General features: G+C 42.9%; 1 protein-coding gene across 1 annotated transcript in view; it reads left to right on the top strand.

The window, feature by feature from the left end:
• LOC137274064 (bridge-like lipid transfer protein family member 1) overlaps window positions 1–23534 on the top strand; it is a 79050-nt gene that overhangs the window by 18085 nt on the left and 37431 nt on the right. Inside the window, exons 11-29 of the mRNA XM_067807044.1 lie at window positions 887–1004; window positions 1788–1943; window positions 2392–2489; window positions 3216–3382; window positions 3759–4074; window positions 4185–4388; window positions 4708–4845; window positions 5562–5738; window positions 6095–6340; window positions 8713–10429; window positions 10804–10921; window positions 14001–14250; window positions 14762–15675; window positions 15908–16088; window positions 16606–18871; window positions 19710–19859; window positions 20526–20619; window positions 21111–21326; window positions 21693–21918. Coding sequence (XP_067663145.1) covers window positions 887–1004; window positions 1788–1943; window positions 2392–2489; window positions 3216–3382; window positions 3759–4074; window positions 4185–4388; window positions 4708–4845; window positions 5562–5738; window positions 6095–6340; window positions 8713–10429; window positions 10804–10921; window positions 14001–14250; window positions 14762–15675; window positions 15908–16088; window positions 16606–18871; window positions 19710–19859; window positions 20526–20619; window positions 21111–21326; window positions 21693–21918 — 7752 coding nt within the window. The remainder of the gene's footprint in view (window positions 1–886; window positions 1005–1787; window positions 1944–2391; window positions 2490–3215; window positions 3383–3758; window positions 4075–4184; window positions 4389–4707; window positions 4846–5561; window positions 5739–6094; window positions 6341–8712; window positions 10430–10803; window positions 10922–14000; window positions 14251–14761; window positions 15676–15907; window positions 16089–16605; window positions 18872–19709; window positions 19860–20525; window positions 20620–21110; window positions 21327–21692; window positions 21919–23534) is intronic.

Below are 23534 nucleotides of genomic sequence, written 5' to 3'. Positions count from 1 at the left end.
GCTCTCTTTCATACTAAAACTAGATGATTCCCACTAAAGGCGCCTTGTGCACAGCCCTTTTCTTGCATCTGCCGACATTGCTGGAATATTGCTAAAAGCGTCACAAAACCAGACTCACTGCTTAAGGAGTCAAGACTAATGGGTCAAGATAAACAAGATTTCATTGTAATTCTTGATATTGTAAGACTGGTCATACAGGTGGCATAATGGATCGCGTGATCAGGCTCAGTGAATTGGGTGGTATTTTGCTCACAATATCAATATTTTCATTATTTACATGATCCTGAGACATGTGAAGATCTGATTTAGAATTGGTCTTCATGCTTGGTGTCAGAGGCGACAAACAGGATTGGTGGTCAGACTTGTTGACAACATGTCATCTTCTCCCAATTTTGTAGATCGATGCTCATGCTGTTGATCTCCAGATGGCCTGGTCCAGTCTCATTTACTTAGAGAATGCCACCATATGGATGGATTATTACTGAGTGCATGCAGATGTTGTATTGATAAATGAGGTCTTACAGGTTTTGCATGAAGATCACAAGATTTTACCACAGCTTTGATGTCTGATCTAGACTTCATTACTTACTGACTACCACCATATAGCTGGAAAATTGCTGAGTGCAACATTAAGCAACAAGCAAACAAACAAACAAACATGCTTCTGCAATACAATGGAATATTTCTATTTCGGATTTCAGAATTCTGTTGAGTAACACAGAACGCATAAATGACAGACTGGTTATGCATGAAGATCACAAGATTTACCTATCACTAATGACAAACACCATGCACATGGAATATTAGTTGTGTTTTTGACAATTATTGATCACATTAAACTGAATGTTCAGCACAATGAGCTATTCTCTTGAGTGTTGTGTTGCAGTTTGAAGTGAGTGTGACGTACCCTATCATATGGAATGAGCACCAGGACTGGCGACTTGACTTCACTGCTTGCAAGGCCGTGGTCTATCTTATATTTGAACACAAGAACTTCTTTAGAGGTATGTACTGCATTTCAAATCACCTTGTAACAAATGTCAATCATTGCAGGCAACTTGACATCCACAAAGTAAGACCAATAGCTTCTAGTATGTATTAAAGAAAGAACCATCTTCATTCTATCCTCCACAGGGGCACTAGTTGCCAATTTCTCTTAGCCTCTGCAATTGCCATGCAGAGTTGTGTCCCTTGGGTGTGGCAGTAACTTCTGAAGTGTTCTGTTTCTTGGTTTGTCTGCTTCATGCTGGAACATTTAAGACCATCTTCTCTTCCTTGAAGCTGACAACCCATTATAATCCGGGTTAGAATTGATCTTCTGTAACCCATGCTTGTCGTAAAGAGTGATTAACAGAATCAGGTGGTTACGCTTGCTGACTTGGTTGACATGTCATGGTATTCCAGTTGCATAGATCGATGTTCATGTTAATCAATAGATTGTCTGGTCCAGATGCCATATACATAGAGCTGGAATATTGCTGACTGCAGTGTAACACTCACTCACTCACTCGCTCGCTCACTCGCTCGCTCTTGAAGCTGAGTAACTTGGAAACTGGAATTAAACCTATATCACCAAGTCTATCATCCACAAGTTTTAGATGATTGGTATATCCGTATATCCTGATGATTTGACATGTTCTTAATAAAAGTTTTATCACCCCTCTATCAAAATGAAGTCATATTAGACTCCAGGAGGCAGATTCAAGAGCCCATGGCTCTTCATATCACTGCATGTGACATATTATCACGTATGCTCACTCCTTGTTGCCGTGACATCATACTTTCAGACCTGAGTGATGACTGGTCCACCAAGTCCTGTCCTGACATCTACAGCTTCATCCCATATACATGGACAATCAATCTGACAGTCAAGCAGTTTGAACTCCTCACTCTGGCCAATGAGTACAACTGGATTGACACGTCCTCCCAACACCCTGAGAATGGTAGGGACTCAACCTGTACAATTTATTTTCTGGGAATAAAGATATATATGTCAGTGGTTCATATTAACAAGTTGACATGGGATGTGAAGCTATGTGTGCGTGTGTTTATTGTGTATGAATCAAAGTAATCGTTCATATTAACATGTTTTTGTGTAGAATGATATCGAAAAAAATTTAGCAGAATTCCCCCGATGGATTCTGATTTATAACAAGTGCCAACTTGACTTTTTTGAGACGTAAATACTACTCTCCATGTGTGTTCCTGGTAAAGTAAAACAAGCTCTAAAACAATTGTTTAAAAATATTAAACATATTTCAGATTATATAAACTAGTTTGAGAGCAAGATAACACTTCAGCGAACAGACTTACTTCAGTTAGTGAGTAGTTTCAAATTTGCAGTATTTTACAGAATATGATTCACACCTAATATTGCTTGGTAATCTTCAGCCCACATTGCATTTTGTGGAGAGAACCTGGATCTCTCCCTCCAGCTGCCCTACGTCGACTTCCTCCCTGTCACCCTCCCTATCCAGATGGTCATCAAGGTACCGTTATGTTGTTAGCGCTGTCTAGGAATCTGGGTTAGAATCAGTCCCCAGGAACCAATGATGACAACCAAATTGATTCGATGGTTAGACAGTATGACGTTTGTGATTATCATAGGAATTATTACCTACACTATCAATCATTGGACTGCCACTGGTATGTCGCTGAAATATTGCTAAGTGCATTCGTAGACAACAGATATAGCAAATGTGTTGTTTAGATTAGGGTAACACAGGAATGACATGTCAGTCATTGGATCACTTTGTGCAGCTTAATATGTTGAAAAAGCTTCCTTGGCAATGGATCGTAGGTTTGGATGCAGATTTGAGGTTTTTGTCCAAAGGGTTCTACATACATGCATCAGTCTGGGATGGCAATTGCCTTAGAAGAAATTCCACACATTGTTACAAGTTAGAAATGGACTGTTTTCATAGTAGATGACCTGTAGATTTAAGTTCATTTAGTTGAATTTAGAACCAAACCCTCATAAAATATTTCTTTACCTTTTTCTGTTATGGCTGCTGAAATAGCAGTTTTAAAAGTAGGTTCTTGCTGGGGTTTGAAACTTCTGATCAGCCAATCAGATTCCATGTTTTCCCAAATAATGGTGGATTCATCACTTGAACATAGTCTCAAATGTGAGCTACATGTTATGACATGAGTAATAAAGTTCCTTGATGCCCCTTACCAACATAACATTTCTGAGGGTCAATACTCTCTCCCAGGGTGAGACAGTGGACTGCCGTCTTTACCTCCCAGAGAGCAATACAAGTAGGCATGTCCTCATAGCACTGGCTGAAAACATGAAGATATTTGACCGTGACGGCAACCCTACCGACAAACCTTTCGGTCATGGAAAACAAAAACCATGGAGAAAGGTCACTACGAAGAGGTAAATCTTTACGCATATTGGTTACACTTACAATTTTTCAGTTCACAGACTGTTTATTTTGTCAGTTGACAAGGTTTTCATTTCTTATGTGTACACTATTTTTGGTGTTCCTATGTATTGTGATTGGAATGTTGCTAAAAGTGAAGTAACTGGATCCTGCTTTAGGTTCTTTGTGAACATAGTAGATGCATGTCTTTGTATCTCAGTTCAATAAATCAATAAATAAATGCTCAGGATGTCAGTCATTGGATCACTTTGTCCAGATTTGGTTAGTTACAACAGCCATCAAATATCTGGAACAGCTAATTGTAGTTTGAAACTAAAACACAAATAATATAAGTGGCAAAACTCGCAAAATTTCTTTTGTTGTTTTCAGCACTGGCTGGGTAGATTGCTGGAGCACTTCCCACGTGCTGTTGTCTTTCCGATACACCTACCACCCTATGGCCATCCTTGGGACCCCGGTCAGCTCAAAGATGGGACTGGATGACCTCCCAACCCCAGACAGGGAAGAGTCTCTCCTGATGCCTCTGCGTCCATCGTCCAAGCCAGAGTGTTCCAACTCCAGGGTGACCCCAGAGACATTTGATGCTGCAGAATGGGATCCAGATGTCTTCAGCGTGGAACTGGAGGTGGCGCCCTCTGTGTTGTGTCTCTATGGCTCCCTGTTCCGCTATCTCATCAATGTCAAGGTAAACAAATAGCATTACTGACTGCTATCAGAAAAATATGTGGTGTTGTGACTTTGTTCCTGTGGGGGGTTTGCAGTGTCTAATTCACTGTCTTTACATTGTTTCTGCAGGAGAACTACCTTGGTGAGGACCAGAAAGTGGCAGATTTTAAAGCCGATGAAGGGTCACCAGAGTCTGATGACAAGGACTCCAGCTTTGTCAACATCACTGCTTCCAACACAGAGAAAAACAAAGCATTTGACCCACGGGAATATAGACCATTCTCTGTGACAGTGTCTGTCATCCTGCAGGATATCCAGGCTCACCTAGTCCGTGTAAGAGAGTTGATATAGCCACTTTTGTAGTCTTTTTATTTAATGCCGACAACTGTTTCCTGAAATAATCATTGGCGTGCTATTTAGTGTTTTTGTATGTGCAGCACAGTTTGTACTTGCAAACTATACTCAGTTTATGAGATGTGGTAGTTAGGTAGCCTAATGGTTAAAGCATTCGCTCGTCAAACCAAAGACACAGATTAGATTCCCCACATGTGTGAAACACATTTCTTGTGTGCCCTGCCGTGATGTTACTGGAATATTGCTAAAAGTGGCATAAAACTACACTCACTCAATTTAAGAGATTTTATGGTTTTAGAACTGTGGTGCAGATGACATCGCCTGCCCATGTGCAAGAGTGGAGAGGCTATGTTTTGAACTGGACAAGTCCTACCTGGAGACCAAGCTGCAGCTGCTTCTGTCGCCCTCAGTGCTTATTGCCAAGGACAACCTAGTGGTAGGTCAACTCACTCCATGCTTATTGCCAAGGACAACCTAGTGGTAGGTCAACTCACTCCATGCTTATTGCCAAGGACAACCTAGTGGTAGGTCAACTCACTCCATGCTTATTGCTAAGGACAACCTAGTGGTAGGTCAACTCACTCCATGCTTATTGCCAAGGACAATCAAGTGGTAGGTCAACTCACTCCATGCTTATTGCCAAGGACAACCTAGAGGTAGGTCAACTCACTCCATGCTTATTGCCAAGGACAATCAAGTGGTAGGTCAACTCACTCCATGCTTATTGCTAAGGACAACCTAGTGGTAGGTCAACTCACTCCATGCTTATTGCCAATGACAATCAAGTGGTAGGTCAACTCACTCCATACTTATTGCTAAGGACAACTTAGTGGTAGATCAGTTCACTCTGTGCTTATTGCCAAGAACAACTTAGTGGTAGGTCAACTCACTCCATGCTTGTTGCCAAGGACATCTTAGTGGTAGGCCAACTAACTCCATGCTTATTGCCAAGGATGACTTGGATAGGTCAACTCACAACTATCCATGCAAAGACTCGACTCACCTTTGTTGACAACTGTTTGTTCATTATATATTTGTATCCACCACAACAACTCTTCTGCCGCAGTACTGAGTTCTAGAACATCCATGATGGATATATGTCACATGGACGGTTTTTGATGGTGTTTGTGTAAACTTGCTGTGCTGTTTCAGAGGGAAGCTGACCAGGACCACCTGAAGGAAGGTCACCTGGCTCTCTCCGGTCTCCAAGTCCGAGGTCATGCTATGTTCTCCCACGCGGGTCTGCCGCTTGACGCGGAGACGCTTGAGTATGCCTGGCTTGTGGAGGCAATCATTGGGGAGGTGACTGGCAGACTCACATCTCCACAGGTTAGTTATAGGGGTCAGAGGTGGCACAAAGAGGTCACAGTTGTTGCTTTGATTTGTCACACAGGATCTGATGATGATTGGTTCTATTCTAAGATTCTCATGGAGTGCTGAGTCAGCAATGCTGATTTTGCATAATGTCAAGACATCTGTTTACTAGTCTGCAGCACACTCTGTGAACTGTGCATATATGCAACGTACTGAACATTGCTCCTATTCAGTAGTGCATATCAGCAACTTACCTCCATAACTGCTTCTACAGCAACAATACTGTATTCAGCTCTGTCATTATCCTGATACAAACTGTTTTTTTCCATGGCCAGACAAAAGTCAACGCTTTTCAGCATGTCCTTCTTCAGGTGCAGAATGTGGCCGAGTTCCTCCAAACTTTTGTGCTGCTCATTGATGACCCAGAGAACAAACTGAAGCGCCCAACTCCATGGAGCCTCTGCCAGCACATGCTCCCCCAACCCACCTGCCGCATGCTGCCCTCCTGCCCCTTCCCCTGCCCCTCCAGTGATGACATCAAGTACCGCCTTGTACGCGCATCCGTTGACTCAGTCAACCTCTTTGTTGTGGAGTCTGGAGCAGCTCTCAATCTATGGGTATGACTGTTTTGTCTTTGCACTCAAAGTTACAAGATATTAATTACATTACTTCTATTTTAAGAACTCATAGCTGCGACAAAATCAGTTACGGCACAGTGATCATGTTATCATAATGTGAGGTGTCAGATTAAACGCTCTCAATCATGACATACACCCTAAAAAATTGACATTGCATTTCTCTCATTATTACTATCAGCCCCTAGCAAAGCTTCCATAATTATTTCATAATTTATTTAAAAAATTAAAATTACAATATGAAATTAAATAATTCAAGTGACTTAATGCAACATTGCATTGAATTGGCTCTCAGGAAACTCCATGGAGTTATGTCCCTAGGAACACTCTTAGAAATATCCTTTAACAGAACTTTTGATTGAGGCCGTATGGCAAACACTGACAACACTGCATGCGACATTTTTTTTCAGAAGAAATCCTCCTTGGGGTGCATATAAGCACTTTTATGTCCATTAAAAATTCCTACAACAGTTATAACTATATTTTGTAATAAAATATTTACAAGATAAAAAACTCCTCCTTTTTTGTTTTGTGAGACCACCCTTTGATGGCCCGCCAGGGCCCCTACAGCCAAGAACAGGTAACTCTGGCCATAGACCTCATACCTCAATTTTCATGCTGTTGTTCTTCTTCCTAATTGTGTTATAAGCAAAAAAGAGCTGTATGTATGGTTCCTTTTTCTTCCATAGATAGAATTCATAGGCTGAGTTCATAAATTGTTGTAACTTTGCCAGTCAGGTTCCCATCTCCTGCCATGTGGCCGACAAGATGGTAGTCTGACTGGCTTACAGTTCTGTTTCACTCTGCGTCTCGCGTCTCGATGTAGGTTTGTTTTTTCACAAATTTTGGTAAGTTGGTATACAAAGGTTGGTGATGTTAGCCTTTTTACTTTATGCCATTTATTACGCTTTTATACATAAACACTTTTAGCTTACATTTATCTGTTTATACATTGCATGTTCAGCTGGTTTACATAGCTTCAAGTTCTGCTTGGCAATTTATTATCGCCCGTGTGCTTATGTTTTGCTCAGTTTGTGTGTTTATGTATGTGCATGTTGATTGTACAACAGCTACCATTAGTTTGGTTCTGATTCTTACAATTCTGGCCTTGCATTTCAAAATGCAGCTCTACATTACCAGTGGTATTTGGTGGTGTTCTTTAGCCCCATTCTCACTTAGCTGTCAGTGCCTTACTTTCCTATCCATTTTGCCCGCTTAGCTTGCTATTGCGGTATGGTTAGGGTTTGTTTTTGGCAAACCTTGGGTTGAGAGGGTGGGGTTTATTTTGCGTATTTCCCCAATTCAGGCTGATGGTATATAAGCAATGACAGCTGGGTCCTCGCCTTAGTCACGCCCCCCACGTTGATTGACATCAGAGGTCAGGTGACAAGGTAGGTGTCTTTTTCTGTTTCCAAACGGTTGAAAGATTGGTGCTTCGAATGGACCGTGTTGTCAGACAGAATGCCACTTCCTAAACATTTTGTCTTTGGGAGTCTCTTTAATGCTTATATGTTCCCCAAGGAGGACTTCTTCTGAAAAAGAATTATATAAACCTGTAGAGGTTATGAATTCTTTGAAGAAAGTCCTCCTTGGGTACGACCACCATCCTCCCTTCATTCAGTCTGATACCTTCAGCATGAAAAGTGAGATGTGAGAGTTATCCGCCTTTGGGTCCTCTAAGGGTGGTTTCAGAAGACAAGAAAGGAGTGTTTTGTTTTGTAAATATTTTATTACAAAATATAGTTACAGATGTCATAGGAATTTTCAATGGACATGAAAATGCTTATATATACCCCAAGGAGGACTTTCTTCAAAGAATTCATAACCTCTGCAGGTTTGTATAAGTTTTTGATGTACAGAACAATCATTTACATTCCATATGTGGCAAGTGTTATCTGTTCGGAAGCTGTATATATCATCATTATATGACCAAACTGTTGTTGATACAGTGTTAAATCCTATCCATCTCTTACAAACGCATGTAAAACCTATGGAGTGAAAGTTTGTCTTTGCTTAATGTTAAACTGTCAGTAAATTAGGAGCAAATACAGATTAATGAGACCATGTAGTTTGATCAATACTAGGAAGGAAGTCGTTACACATGTATGACTGAAATTAGAAACCATCATTTACTGTAAAGGTTTACGCATGTTCTGATGAGGGCTCAAGTTAAAGTCATTGACGATATACAATTGTTTAACTAAAGGTTTCACAGTTATTCATGAAAAGCATTTTAATCAGGTCTGTGTATTACCTGTTTGTTATCTGATCCATTGTCCATGGTTACAAAACCTGAATGCAAAAATGTCCCCCATGCAGAGGTTTCAGGAATGTTCATATTGAATATATTCCAGGTGTCCTCTGTGCGTATTTCCACCTGTAATCTCCATGGCAACAACACCCGATCAGGCATTACTTGTGTGGTGGATCAGGTAACCCTGAAGCAACACATCTCATGTGCTCCTCTGCGCCTGGAGCCCGGACATCCCGAGATGTGGCTGGATGCTGGAGGCTTCTCCTTCGGTCCACTCAATGTGGAGGCAGCCATGGCTCTCCCAAACTCACAGCTCCATTACATCCAGGACCGTTTCTTGCACATGCATGACAAGAAGACGAGGCGACTCTGGTTCCTGTGGCCCATTCCCACCACCCATGCAGGACAGAATGCTAACATTGCTGGAAAGTGTGGATGTCTTGGTGGCTGTGTGTTCTTTGGCAAGAACAAGAATGGCACAACCTTCTTCAAATCTCGCCGACACAGAGAACACAGCAATGCTGCTGTCCCTCAAGTCTTCCCTGAGGGTGTTGATCCAGGGTTTGCCCAGAGCTTGCTGCATAAAGACAAGTTGGTTTTTGACGTGGGCCACTCCCTAAAATCCATGACGCCAAAGATGTCCCCTACAGAGTTCTCCTTCACCAGGGGGTACATGAGTGATGTGGCAAGTCCAGACACCCCCGGAGTCATCAGCTCCACCTTGATGGACAGCCTCTTGATTGGAGGAACAACTGACCATGGTGACTTAGACTCCTCCCGTGACAACACTCTCACCAGTGATGTCACCAGTGTCAGAAGCAATATAAGAGGCAGTGGGACAGATGGTGGGAACCAGGATGACCCAAGGCTGAAAGACAGTAGTTCTGTCAGCATCCACTTCGTTGATGACCGACACAGCATTGAGAGTGCCACTCTATGGAGACAGACCTCTATCAATGCATCCACCTGTTCCAGTAGCCCATCATCCCCATCCGCTCCAAGACAAGGTTCGGCACTCAGTGGCGGGAGCTTGGACTCAACTCTCATCCACTCCACAACATCAAAAAGCTCCATACCAAGTCCTGTTCCTATTCATCGCATTGCCGGTTCTGCCACAGCCATGGATAGGCTGATGTCTACTGTGTCTCTGGAGAGTGATCGGTACTACTCAGCAGAAGAAGATGTCCTCTCATTGTCAGAAGCAGATTCTCAGCAGCAGTATCATTCCCTTCTCAGTGAGATAACCGACTCCCCCAACTCTCCCTGCTTTGACATTCCAGGGTTCCCATTCGGACATGACAGGACCATTGATGCAACAGTCTTGGAGAAGGGTTATCACCCAAACATGAATGACCTTGACTATGCCAGTTCAGAAAGCAGCTCAACTTCTACACTCTCCTACACATCTGCTCCTACAGATCATGAGAGCGAAACAGTGTCTGGTGATGCTCCTGAGGAATTCTCTCTGATTGACCTACACAGTCAAATGAACCAGCCAATCACCAAGTCCCCGCTGTTATTGTCCCGATATTCTAGTCACCTTTCACACTACAACTGCCATGACTGGGTAGCCCCTCCCCCCATCCACTCCGCTGGAAAGAGCATCCACTCCCTGCAATCTGAGCACTCCCTTTCCTCAGCCAGCCAGTCTGTGTATGGGTCTGCCTCGCTGTGGATCCCTCATTTCAACAAGGTTAGACAAGGCTTCAGCACCAGTGTGATGAAGGAGAAGAATGAGCTGAAGCTGCCATCTCCTCCAGGTCCGAGGCGCTCAGAGGCATTTGATTGGTCCAGGATTGATGAACAGAATCATGATGGTATGTGCGTTTCATTGGTCCATAATTACCTACTGATAACAGGTGGATGATGTTAAATGTGTTCTGTTGATTGACAGAGACATGTTGGTATGTGCATTTGATTATTCCAAAACTGATGAGATAAGTGAATATGATTGGTCAGTAATTAACTAACAGGTAAAATGTCAAGAGTGACAGCATGTACTGAGTTAGTCAATGATTTGCTTTTCCACAATGCTCTTGTCTGATGTCCATTTTGTCAAAGTAATGTCAAGAAAAGCCACTTTTGATAAGAGCAGTCTGTTGGCCTTATAATTGTATTGAGGTTGAACCTGGTATTGTAGAATGATTTCTCTTTGCTGGTGTGGTTACTGGAAGTCTATGTGCTGTTGCAGAGGAGGACAATGAAGATAAGAAGCATCTGGAGAATACATCAAAGACCACGGCAGTGATCAAGGTAGCCGGCACCTTTGACATCCTGTTGACACCCCTGCTACTGGAGTCCCTTCAGAGGTGAGAAGACCATAGCTTCAGTGTAGTTGTTGGATAATTTGGGTGGATTGTTATTATAGGATATTTATATAGCACACACATCCACACAGCTAGTACATGTTCAAGGCTCAAGGTATCTCATTTCAAATAAGCATAATGGGGGAACACTACTTTATGTCTGTGTAATAGAATGAGACAAACTCCACCCAACTATGCCAGATTATAGCTTATACAGCTTTATCCATGTGCTGTAAGAAATAATATCTTCATCCCCTAGCCATAGTGTATGAATGGTCCCTTGCTGTACGTCTGTATTAATACCAATATGGCTGTTAGATCATATAACAGCCATGTCTTTACTCAGAACTTTGTTCCCATCATGTTGTTTCACTTCCCCACCACAAATAGCCAGTGTTACAAGTTCACTTAAAACATCACCGACAATCAATAGATTCTGATTATTAAACACAGCATTTGCCTATGAATGCATCTAGCAGTCCTCTAGTGAAGTTGTTTTCTGTTTGTCAACTAGATAGTTTATTTTGAGAGTGTGGAAGCTGTCGATCACACTTGCTCACGATTATGGATTTGTTTACAGAAAGAACACAGTAGTCTGTCGTACAGACCCTGAAGTATATGTAGCCAAGAAAGCCCACGCAAGTCTAGAAAATGTGGCAAGTCTAGATTTCCATAGCTTCAGGGTCTGTACCAATCTGCTGAATTCATAGCCAGTATATGGCTAGTAAATATCAGTTGATCTTTAGCTGTCACTGGTGTTTAGTATAAATTCATGGGGAGGCTCCCCACAGCTACCCCATGGCCCCACACTTGGCTAAGACCTCCTGCCCTGTCCTCTCACCGCCAGGCAACATGTGTCAGGTTTTATCCAAGATTCCTGATCTTCCTTCCTGGAATACTGTCTTCCTGACCGAGTCCCTCGACTCACAATGTCTTCGGTAGACTAACAACTACTCTCTGAAATGAACATATTTTTCTGGGAAAAGTTCATAGTGAAAAAATAAGAATAACATGATAAAATGGAGAGTGAGACTTTCTTCACTTTCAGAAGCTAAGGGAATCTAGACTTGCCACATTTTCTAGACTTGCATGGGCTTTCTTGGATATATTTGCTTCAGGATCTGTACAACAGACTGATTTTTTTATCTCAGTTGTTTTGTGACTTCAGTTCCACAGGAATGGTATAAATCAATGGCAGTCTTTTCAAAGGGTTTTACAAGACGGCACAAAGTATTGTCCATATGAGTGACCTCATGTGAACATTTTCTACACACTGTGTGTGTTGAACATATCCTGTTAACTGTTACTTGTACAACATTTCAATCAAAGACATGGCTCTGTCTTACTACTTCCAATAAACAGTTTTCTCCTGTTCCATGTGATTTCAATCAAACTGCCCTATATAATGCAGACAGAATATTTTGATTTGACAGAAAAATTATATTTGATATCTTTGTTGGAGTTTTGGATACATCCAGTTTTCCACCCATAGCATTAGTCTCAAGAGATGCTAACCCAGAGCTATGTGGTTGCGACACTTGATACTTCCCCTGAGCTGCCCCCACCACACTGAGAGGGAATAGGGGTCCAGCTGGGTAGGGTGATGTTGGGGGCAATAAAAAGTCCTGTCACATACACCTTCAGTGGTGTGTCAGCAATGGGTGATAAGGATCTTTGCATGTGTTGAGAAATTCCAAGAAATTATCGCTCTGCAGATTTGTTTAGTCTCTTAAAATGAAGAAGGTCTCAGAGATCCATTTCATTATATTATTTTTTTTCACTATGAACGTTTTTTCAGTAAAATATGTTCATTTCAGAGACTAGCTGTTAGTCTAAGAAAACAGCTATTTGATTGATTACAATTTACAGATTGGCCAATCAGTGAAGGGTTGATAAACCATGATTAGTGTTCTATTTCTGCTGCGTATTTCAATTGTGTTTAGAATTATTCAAGATTTTTTAAATTGCGAATATTTAGAGATGGAAAACTTTGGGTTTGATTAACTTGAATTGATATGATGTGCAACATGATTTTGATGTATTGGGTAAATACTATTTTGACATAGCATAAACATAATTATTTTGTGTTTTTTCATTCGCTGGCATCTATTTTTCTTAGGTATTTCAAATTTTCTATAGCATATTTTACGCAAATACGCAGCTTATCTGTAGCTCTACAGGTGTGCTAAATCGAAACCTCAGACTTGCTGGATAATTAGCCTGGTGCCTTAGCTCTCCCACTGTGCCACAAGGGTACACCTCATGTGAGACTGTACCAATGGAATGTTTTGTTTTAAATATAGTCCTATTGAATAAGGTCTTTCTTGCAGTGTGGGCCATGTTCTTCCTGTCTTAGTTCAAAGATGATCACAACTCCAGTCACATGTGAGATACAATGACTTTTTCATACAAGGCAGTTAGTTGTGATCTGTTCCTAAAGAATTGATAATAGTACAAGTGAAACTATGCAAGAATAACTTAAGTTGCTTCTGATTATTTCTTCAAAGCAGAGGTGTTAAGATTTAAATGAATCAAGTTCATTTCAGTGAGTGAGTATAGGTTTACATTGCTTTTAGCCATTTTTAGCAATGTCATGGCAGGGGACACCAGAAATGGGCTTCACACATTGTACTCGGATGGGGAATCGAACCCGGGTCTTCCACTTGACAAGCAAACATTTTAATCATGGGCTACCCCACTGCCCAGTTCCTTTCACGTGCTGACATAAATTGAACATTGTGATTAAGAACTAGTGACAAAAAACTGACTGTTCATCTATTCAACCTCTGTGGCCTAGTGGATAAAGAGTCTGCATTTAGAGAGGAAGGTCAGTGGTTAGATCCCTGGTAGCTGCATACCCTAAAATGTTTGCATAGTGTTTGTTTTTTCCTGTATGTTTCTTGGCAGCAGGGAGATAAAATGAGGTTTGGTTGGTTCCACGTCAGTATACCATGTACAGTGTATCTGAGCGTGTAACCAGGTCAGACTACACCCTGGAACCTCATTGGTGCATGACTTGCTTTTCACTACATTATTAATCCTGATTTTGATGTTAACCCCATTCTACCTCACCTCTACCCAGGTACATTGAAGCTGTGACACCCTGTCTTGCAAGCATGCATCCATCTGCTCTAATTGACCGTCTGCACAGTCACTGCCTGGACCAGCTGAAGCAGCAGAACAAGCTAAAGAAGGGCCAAACTGGGAACCCGGACGAGCAGGAACTGCCTACCGACTTCCACCCCAACCTCTCCCAGAAGAACAGCACCGACAGGAGAACCAGCGATGTAGTGAAGACCTCCTCCCTGCAGGCATTCTTCTCACTGCCTAAGGTAAAAATTCTGTTGCAGGTTCTGAAAGTTTTCTGTCAATCAGTTTCACTAATGTGCAGATGCATACCAGTAACACCGTTAAGTCTGTTTCGTTTGTAAGGAATAAGCCAGCTTTGTGTGGAACAAAATGTTTTCATGAGAGCGAAGTTCAGTGTTTAGTTGCAATATCCTTGCTCATAATTGGTAATACAGGCTTAATGAGAGTTTTCCATATATGGGCACAATGTGTAAAGCCCATATATGGTGTCACTGGTCTGATATTGCTGTAATATTGCTAAAATCAACATAAAGAAGTTGACTATCAATCAAACTTGGTTTTCCTTCATCTTTACAACTTCTGAATGCCTGTGGAAAGGTTGTTTTGACGCTGACCATGACAACATTTTGTTTATTTGCCACATTACTTTTGTGATATTGATCAAACTTTTGTCTGGTCTGTTTCTGAAAATCCTCATCTCTTTTGTGGGATTATTTGTCTCTGGGAGAGATTAAATGTGACTGCCATTTTCAGATTAATCTATGTGTGATGCAAGCATCCTTGGTGGAGGAGGTCATATCGTTTGCTGTGCTTGACAACATCAATGACCTGACTGCTGTGTCTCTGATGGCTGTTTGTGTGGATGGCATTAAGTGTCAGCTGCTGTCCAACACCCACCACTGTAAGAAGTTGACCGGTGACACAGGTCCAAGGCGAACCAGCACCACTCCAGTCCAGCAACGCACCAGGCATGATTCCAGCGACACAGAACAGTCCATCGAACACACTAGAGAAGAGAATGTTGGAACACTCAAACTGAACCGGATCCACTGTCAGTTGAGGAGGTTGCTAAAACACAGCAACTTCTCCGATAATGTTGTCCTGACAGCAATTCCTGAACACAGGTCCAATGTATTGTTTACCTTTGATCAAGATGGGTCAAGTTCGGTGTCACATGTACCCGTGTCTCCTCGCAAGAGACTCTCGAGACAAGCCAGCAGGGACTCGCGTGACGGTGGATTTGATGCCACAATCGGTGTGATCATGTTTGAATGTGGCCTTGAGGAGGTGTCTGTGACAGCAGTTCGGAGACTAGGTTACAAGGACACAATGGACATGCACCTCCAGCAGAAGATGGACAACATTGAGAAGGCTCTCCAGGAGCTGCAAGAATGCACTCGAGAGGAAATCGAGCAGCTAACAGAGAGTGGAACAAGTCCAACGGACCATGAGCCTATGAGCTCCCCCTCCAGCCATCACTCATCAGAGTCAATGTCTTCATGGGACTCCCGCTTGTCCCTAGCTTCCAACGTCTCAGGTCTTCCTCCACCTACTCCAGAACCTCTGCAAGGAGATGCATCTAACGGTAGACTCCGACTCAAGACAATCTGGCTCAGCTTTGCTGCACCACCTCCAATATCAATAAAGAAGAAAGTGGACTTCACAAGGTATTATTCTGTCTGAGATCCGCTGATTAGTCTGATTAATGTTTTCATTCAAACTTTTACATCATTTTACATCATCAGTTTGGCTATTGTATGTGTAGACTATTGTTTTGATGTGACTGACTGTTTACCACCTGCTACCACTCAAATTCTACATATGCTCCTTTGAATTCTTTAGAGGTGCTGATGCGTGTTGATGGTAGTTCATGGTAAGAAAGATTATGACTCATTTCAGACTTGACTGGAATTTGCTGAGCACAGCCACCCCGGCCATCAATGCCTGGCTGAATCCGTGTGACCGAGCCATGCTGTCTGTGAAACACCTCGTGAGCGAGCTGACTAAACGGAATAGTTCTGTGATGGCCTGCATCATGACCCAAGCTCTGGAGGAGCAAGGCATCCACGTCTGCAACAAGGTGACCAACAAGGAAATATATGCAGACGAAAAGAAAAGTCCTGTGTTTCTGTTCACATTGTGTAGAAGACCTGCTTTTCAAATCTAGATCTGTTGCATCAAGTTGTTTTAGAATGATTGTTTTTGTATGATGCATATATATCATTAACAAAAAATGCTAAGGATCATGAATAATTTGGGGTATAGTTTTGTGTTTTGAAGTGTGCTTGAGTGTAGTTTTACATCACTTCAACAATATTCCTGCAATATCACGGCAGGGGACACTTCACAAATTGTACCCATGTGAGGAATCAAACCCAGGTCCTTGGGTTACAAGCAAATGCTTACTCTACTTGGCTTCCCGACTGCCCTTTGTGGTGAAGACTGAGTCCAGAGGTTCATGTAAATATGCCCCCAAATCGTTATGATCCTAAGTTTTGTTGCATCAGTACAATATGTATATAGTCTACAGAAACACCTGTTCTTGGTTTGTATGTGGTTTGATCCTGTTCCAATGTTCCTTTCATCCTTGATTGCAGAGTAAGTTCGGGAAGATGACCAGCCTGTCGAAGACCCTGCAGGATGAACCATCCAGTCAGCTGCTGACTGTGCTGCGGAAGTACCTGCACATCCATGGATGCAGCAGCATTGAGAGAGCTGTATTGTCAGAGACCGCCCCTCAACTCATCACCATGCAGAAGGGTATCCTGGCTCTCACTCGTCAGTGGAAGAACGTGCTTTACATGCCCTACATGTCAGACATACACTTCAAGTCCAAGAAATCTGTCAGACCGTACAATGTTACTTTCTCCATCCCCAAAGCGGAAAGTTCTGAGAACTTGTGTACAGATGATGGGGAAGGCACAATTGAACAGTTTGATGTTGTGGATGAAAAGACCTCCCTGTTGCAAGCTGAAGGGGGTCTAGTGATGAAGTCAACATCCAACCCGAGTCTCATCAGTCGTGGTGGACCTTCCAGCAGTGCAGCTGGCAAGGTGGATCATGGACATGATTGTGTGAGCACAGGGTCAACCTCATCATTCCAGCCAAAGAAGTTCCTTGCTACAGTGAGGTCTCGAGGTCGTGGAGCATTTCCCAATCCAGTGTTGAGCTGCATGGATTCACCAGATCGCAAGATTGAACAGACACAAACAGCAGCCACCCTGAGCCCACCTACAGCCATGCCAAGGAATGACAGCAACTTTAGCTTCATGTCAGCAGCAGAGAGTATATCTTCTATAGATCAGGCTGTAGCTTCAACCCCTCCCCACACTCCTCTGAGAACTAGTGGCCAGAAACAGTTGCATCTAAAGAACAGGTACAGCAAGATTACAGACATGTACCAGTGGATGACAGCCCAGCAGGAAGACTTCAAGGATCCACTAGATGATGGCACCAACTATTTGCGAACCCATGAGAACATTTCAACTGGATTCGGGAGTGCCTGGAGTCAGGATGACAGCAGGACAGATGTGAACGAGGAATACCTAACAATGGCTACCTCCATCATGCAACTGGCTGATGCACAGCTGCTGTTCCGGCCGCTGTTGCAGAGCCTTGGGTTGCATGTTGAAGGAGTCAGACCTTCAGCAATGATGAAGAAGTTTGGGGGGCACTTGCTCCTTCAGGCCAATCTGGACATCCTGAAGATCCAAATAGCAGAATCTGAAGCCTCCTACTCCAAGGGCAGTCACAAGATGAAGGGGAAGAGTAAAAAATATCGTCTGAACATGAATGCAGGAAACTCAGCTTTTTCTTGTGAAGGTTTTGGTGTGAATATCTCCATGAAAGATGTTGTGGACTTTGGTCAGAAAGATGTCGGTGTTGGTGGAAGGTCCAAGAGGTTTCCTTGGAAATTTGCAATGCATAAGCTAGAGGCCAAGCCCACTACCCTGCAAGTGAACTTTTTGATCAAGTGTCAGGCCATTACTCAGCATGTGGACATGGCATTGTTGAGATTGGTCCATCAAGTGGTAACTATGGTGGATAATATCAAAGAAACTCAGGTGGAACTCAAGCAGCGGAGGTCAGGTTTTGAGTGGGTGAAAACTCACAGAAAACAGGAGTCCAAGGATTCTACATCCAGTGCAGACACACAGCAATCAGATCTGTCTAAAGTCGACCAGCCATCTGCAGAAACTCAAATATCTACACCTGATCAGAGTCTTTGTTCCGATACTCTGATCCAAGAATCAGAGAAACATGTTGCCAAGACTCCTAAAAGCGTATCCTCATTTAGACTTGCCCTTGATTCAAAACGGCCGGACAAACTACCTCTTACAAGCTCATCCAAAAAATCCCAACTACGATTTGCCAAAGAACCCAAACGTCCAAGATCTGACATAACTGTAACTCCAAGTCAGCACTCTGAAGTTCTAACACCACCTCAGTCTCTGAACCTGAGTGACTCAGTGACGATGGATCTGGTAGACACTTCCTCACCAGCTCTGGCCGAGAAGACAATCGTGGATGAGATCAAGGAGAGTACCCCTCAGTGCTGGAGACACCTCTACCATCTCCTTGAGCTTTATTCCACCATGCCTGAACCAAAGACTGTTCTAAGGAAGCCTGGTATGCACAAGCTTCCCATTATTGAGGAGGAGGAGCCTGAGAGCGAGATGAAGAGAGACAATAGCAAGCTGGGTTCTGGCAGTCTGCAGCGAGACTCCAGCAAGATGGGGTCTGGCATCACACTGCAGGATGAAGATGGGAAGATTCCTGATATTGGGAAGGAAGAACAGGAGATTGGTGGGAAGGGACCTTCCCTTGCACAGACCTCCTTCATCAGGACAAGGTTCAAACAGAGTAAGTGTATAGCTGTTGCAAAATGGGATCTGCATTATCGATATTCTCTTTATGGATACACAGACTGAAAACTTTGACTGCGAAAATAATGATGATTTATTCATACCTTAGACCATAGTCTGATAATTTGTTGGGTTGAGTCAGCCTTCTAACCCACTCAGCCACTGTGGCGTCCATGAAACAGGCCAATTCAAGTGTATTTCACATGTATGGCCCATGGTACAGGACATGTGCATGGACAGCATGACTGTGTTGTGACAATATGATTTTGAAAACTTACACAGTCTGATAGCTACACATTGCCAGATTTCTTACAAGAGCACCATTGGCATTATCAGTGGACATGAAATAAATTCACTCTCTATATAGTTGGAAAATCTTGAGTAACTGACTATGTGTGATTCAGTGTAAACAAACACAAAATGATGTTGATCATCACCATAGCTTTGTACTAAGGCTGTTTACTTCCTTTGAATCAGACACTGACCTTACCCAAGGCACCATTCCCCAATGGGATCATAGTGTTAAACAGTCACAAGTCTATGTTAAAGTATGGGAAGTACGATCATCTTAGTGCTGGGTGTTACAGGATTCCACAATGTGATCTTTCTGTTATGACTATATCAAATCAGTTTTACACGATCATCACGATCACGACGATCACGACGATCACGATCATCTGACATAAAAAAAATCTCATCTTGGAATGGGGTCAAGGTCAACTGAAACATGGTCGTTTACCTTTGGTCGTTTACCTTTAATCTTACTATTATGTGTTGATGGGAGAATGTTCGCCAGGTAACTGCTTCCCGGTGTGATGCTGTAGTTTCTCCTGTAGGTATCTACATCGGAGAGAGCATCCCCCTGGTGGTGTACGGCATCGCCAAGATCGAAAAGGTGCAGGTGCTGGCCGTGCTGTCTGGCCTCAAGCTGGAGGCAGAGCTACGCAGGGTTCACGCCAGTGGAACCTACAAGGAACGGGTTAAAGGTCAGTGCTAATGAAATACAATGTCGTTGTAGTCATTTGATCCCCAAGTGGCCAGAAAATAGTGCATGTTTAATCGTGTCTGTTAGTGTTATGGACAGTAGTGCTCCATTTACAAAGGTCAGATCTGTAACTTGGAATTAGAACTGTCACCCAGTGGGTCTGTGACACTGTTCAGAATAATCCTTCAAGAATATGGTTGATTTGAATGTTGATGATGGCTATTGGTCTGTTAGCTCAACACTTATTGATCCTGGGAAGATCCAGGTTAGAATTGATCTTCAGTAACCCATGCCCTTCGTAGGAGGCCAACTAATAGGATTGGGTGAGCAGGCTTGCTGATTTGGTTAACACATGTCATCATATTCCAATTACTTAGATTGATGCTCATGCTATTCATCAATGGATTGTCTGGTCAAGACTCAGTTATCAACTAAAAGCTTTGCAATCCAATGTACCACACAATACAACAATGTAAATGAAAGTCACAAAACAGGCTCAGTTCTAGTCTTGAGTAACAGCTCCACAATCCAGCATGCCATCTAAACGGGATTATTTCTTCAGTCCTGATTAGTGTCAGTTTAGTCAGCTTCCACTGTTGTTATATTGCAGTTATATTCTGTTACCATATATTTATGTGATTTTTCCACTGCTTACTTGTGTGCATAGGATTCCTCCACCGAAAGTCATCAGACTCGTCGTTCACAGCCCATGTTGGACACACGATGATCGTGCTGCTGGAAGGGGTGCCGCCCAGCATGCAGTGAGTGCACAGAATCCCTCCCTAGATACAACTGCTTCTTACTGACATAAACAGTTTTCATCATCATGCTAATGCTCCGATACCTGTGATTTATCTAGGATTTCAAGCTAAGTACATTTGGTGATCAAATTGAGACAGTGTGATTTAGAAGCTGGTATGGTGAAGAGGAACATATTTTATGGACAGACAACTTCTTTATTACAATGAATGCGACATTTGGTGTAGATCCTTACACCGTTATCAAACAAGGAATCAAGAAAAGATCTACACAGAAACATTGCATCCATGGCAATAGAGGAGTTGTCTATCCAGGAAAAGTGTTCCTCTTCTAGGGACATGTTGTTTCAACTTTGAATTTATATATATGTTAAGTTTTGGAAGTATTTTTAATCCTATTGAAGATAAATCTAATTTGTCTTTGCTTATTGGTAATAATCCCATCAATATAAATGTGACAATTGGCCAGACATGCATGTTTTCTTGTTTGCCAGGACTGTTGTTACTGTGAACATCCGTAAGTCCCAGGCCTTGCACACAACGGTGATGAGACGAGCCAAGGAACACAACTCTGCCCTGGCATCTATTGGCCATATTGACATCGACATCCCACAACACCCTGTTGTGCTGCATGGCATGATGACTCGCAGCTCCAGACAACTCACGTCAACCTTGCAGGAGTTCGGCTGGCCGCTGTCCAGAACAACCAGGTAAACCTAGGACAACTGTAGGCATCAATAATAGGCTGTAATAGACACATAACAAGACATAACAAGACAGTGAAAGAGTTATGAGAGGTCCCTTCCATCATGATGTTTCCTTTATCATTATGGTTTTAATCTAAGGTTTATGAGATAATCAAATTTACTGGAAAAATATTTAAAAAAAACATACACAGGGAAGAACAGGTTTTAAGCAACCGATGTTTCTTGTAAGAAGTGATCAGCAGTAAAATATACACTGACTCTTTCACTAAGGTACAACATTTGCTAAACTACACATTTCGGTAGTGATCACTAGAATTTAGAACACACAAATAGAACTAAGGCATAATTTTTGCTGTCACTGTGTTCCAGCAAGTCTGCTCAGTCTGACGTTGTGGACGGTGAGGTGAAGGAGGAGGTGAAGAAGGAACAAACAGAGCAGTCAGAGTTCAAGGCACCAGGGAAACCTCGCCGCACAGAGCAACCTGCTCCATCTTCTGTCAGCAAGCCTGTCACACTGCACATACACTTCAAGACTGTCTTCCAGGGCATCACCACTGCAGCCTCCATACTCCCCTCGCTCAAGGCTCAACACAAGGTAAATAAGGGATTCAGATCAGTCTTTGACTGATTCAGATCAGACTTTAGTTGATTCAAAGCTTCGTCTTGACTTTTGTGCCATAGGAATCCCAGTGGTATGAGGCATTGCACTTTGATATAAAGTGTTGCAGGATCTGCTTATCTTTGATATTCCCTGTTTATTTTGCACTGTTTGTCATCACCATACTCATGTAAGTCATAGACAGGAGACTTTCTTCCTGTTTGGCAGAGTTCTTTTTGTGATTACAGCCACTTCACGGAATTCAGATTCTTTTTCAGAAGAAGTCCTCCTTGGGGTACATATATAGCATTAAAATGTCCATTTTAAAATGCCTATGACAGTTGTAACAATATTGAATAAATATTTTACAAAACAAAAAACTTGTTTTGTCTTTTTGAAACCACCCCTACAGGGCCCCTACCTGGGCCCCTTGACAGCCAAGAGCAGGTAACTCCCGCCGCGAACCTCGCACCTCACTTTTCATACTGTCGTCATACGAGACAGACGTCCAGCACAAAGACTACAAGTACTGTCAAAGCTTACGGATAACTATGAGTGAGAAGACTTCTAACTCTGTATGTATGGTTCCTTTTTTATGCACGGGCGCTATTAGGAATTCATAGGTTAGACCTTTTCATTCATGAAATGTTGTAACTTTACGTGGTGTCCGCGTCTTTCAGCCATGTGGCTGGCAAGATGGCGGTCAGCATGTTCCGCATGGTTAATGTTTCCAGCCTTGTTAATTAGAAAAATTAGGCGTGGATTCTATTGCTATGGGGTGATAATGGATTTTTCCTTTGCTTGCAATTGGTATGTTTTAGTATAGTATCCTTTATGGCTTCTCTACTTAGGCGCATTGGGGCTATTCATACAGTTCAGTATAATAGCTGCTATTTTTTACAGATTAGATATCGCCCGTGCGTTTTATTTTTCTCTGTAAAAATTATGTGTGCTTAGTGGATTTACGGACCTTGCTACTACATAGCTTGGTTCTGTTTTTTCCAGTTTAAAGGATGCTCAACATGCAGCGCCATGCTGCCCCCCAGAGATTCACACACGTCCTGCCTCAGGTGCCTCGCTGAAGACGCACATGACGACCAGGGGTGTGCTATTTGCCAGGGGTTTTCACCCAGGGCCATAAAGACTAGGCATGCAGACCTTATATTCTATCGGTCTCTGATTCAGGCGGGGGGTGTCATTTGGGCCCAGGAGCCACCCTCAAAAAAAGCTAAAGGGGAGAAAAAGAAGGGTTCTTCGGCGGGGGGGAAATCTTCCAAATCAGCGAAGTGTACAGTCGCCCCCCCCCCCCCAGGCGGTGGCTTCCACTTCATCCAGTGCACCTCCGTCTCAACCATCACAACCCTTAACCCTTGATATGCTAACCAATCTTTTACAGCAGCAAATGGCTTCGGTCCACACGCTCATTTCAGACGCGATGCCTGGTCTCCGTCAGGAGATCGGCGTCAGTCCGGATGGGGGTGTGGCTTCTAATATGGCGTCCCAAGAGGTCCCCAGCCAAACCTCTGGTATTGGTGTGGGGACACCCTTAGTGAGTGAACCGGTGCCGTTAGCAACTTCGGTAGCCGGTCACTCGGGGACGACCTCTCTCGGTC

This window comes from Haliotis asinina, chromosome 2 (genome assembly GCF_037392515.1).
Source record: "Haliotis asinina isolate JCU_RB_2024 chromosome 2, JCU_Hal_asi_v2, whole genome shotgun sequence".
Classification (NCBI taxonomy): domain Eukaryota; kingdom Metazoa; phylum Mollusca; class Gastropoda; order Lepetellida; family Haliotidae; genus Haliotis; species Haliotis asinina.
Note: the sequence above shows the minus strand (reverse complement) of the source record. Positions and strands in the feature narration are given on the sequence as shown.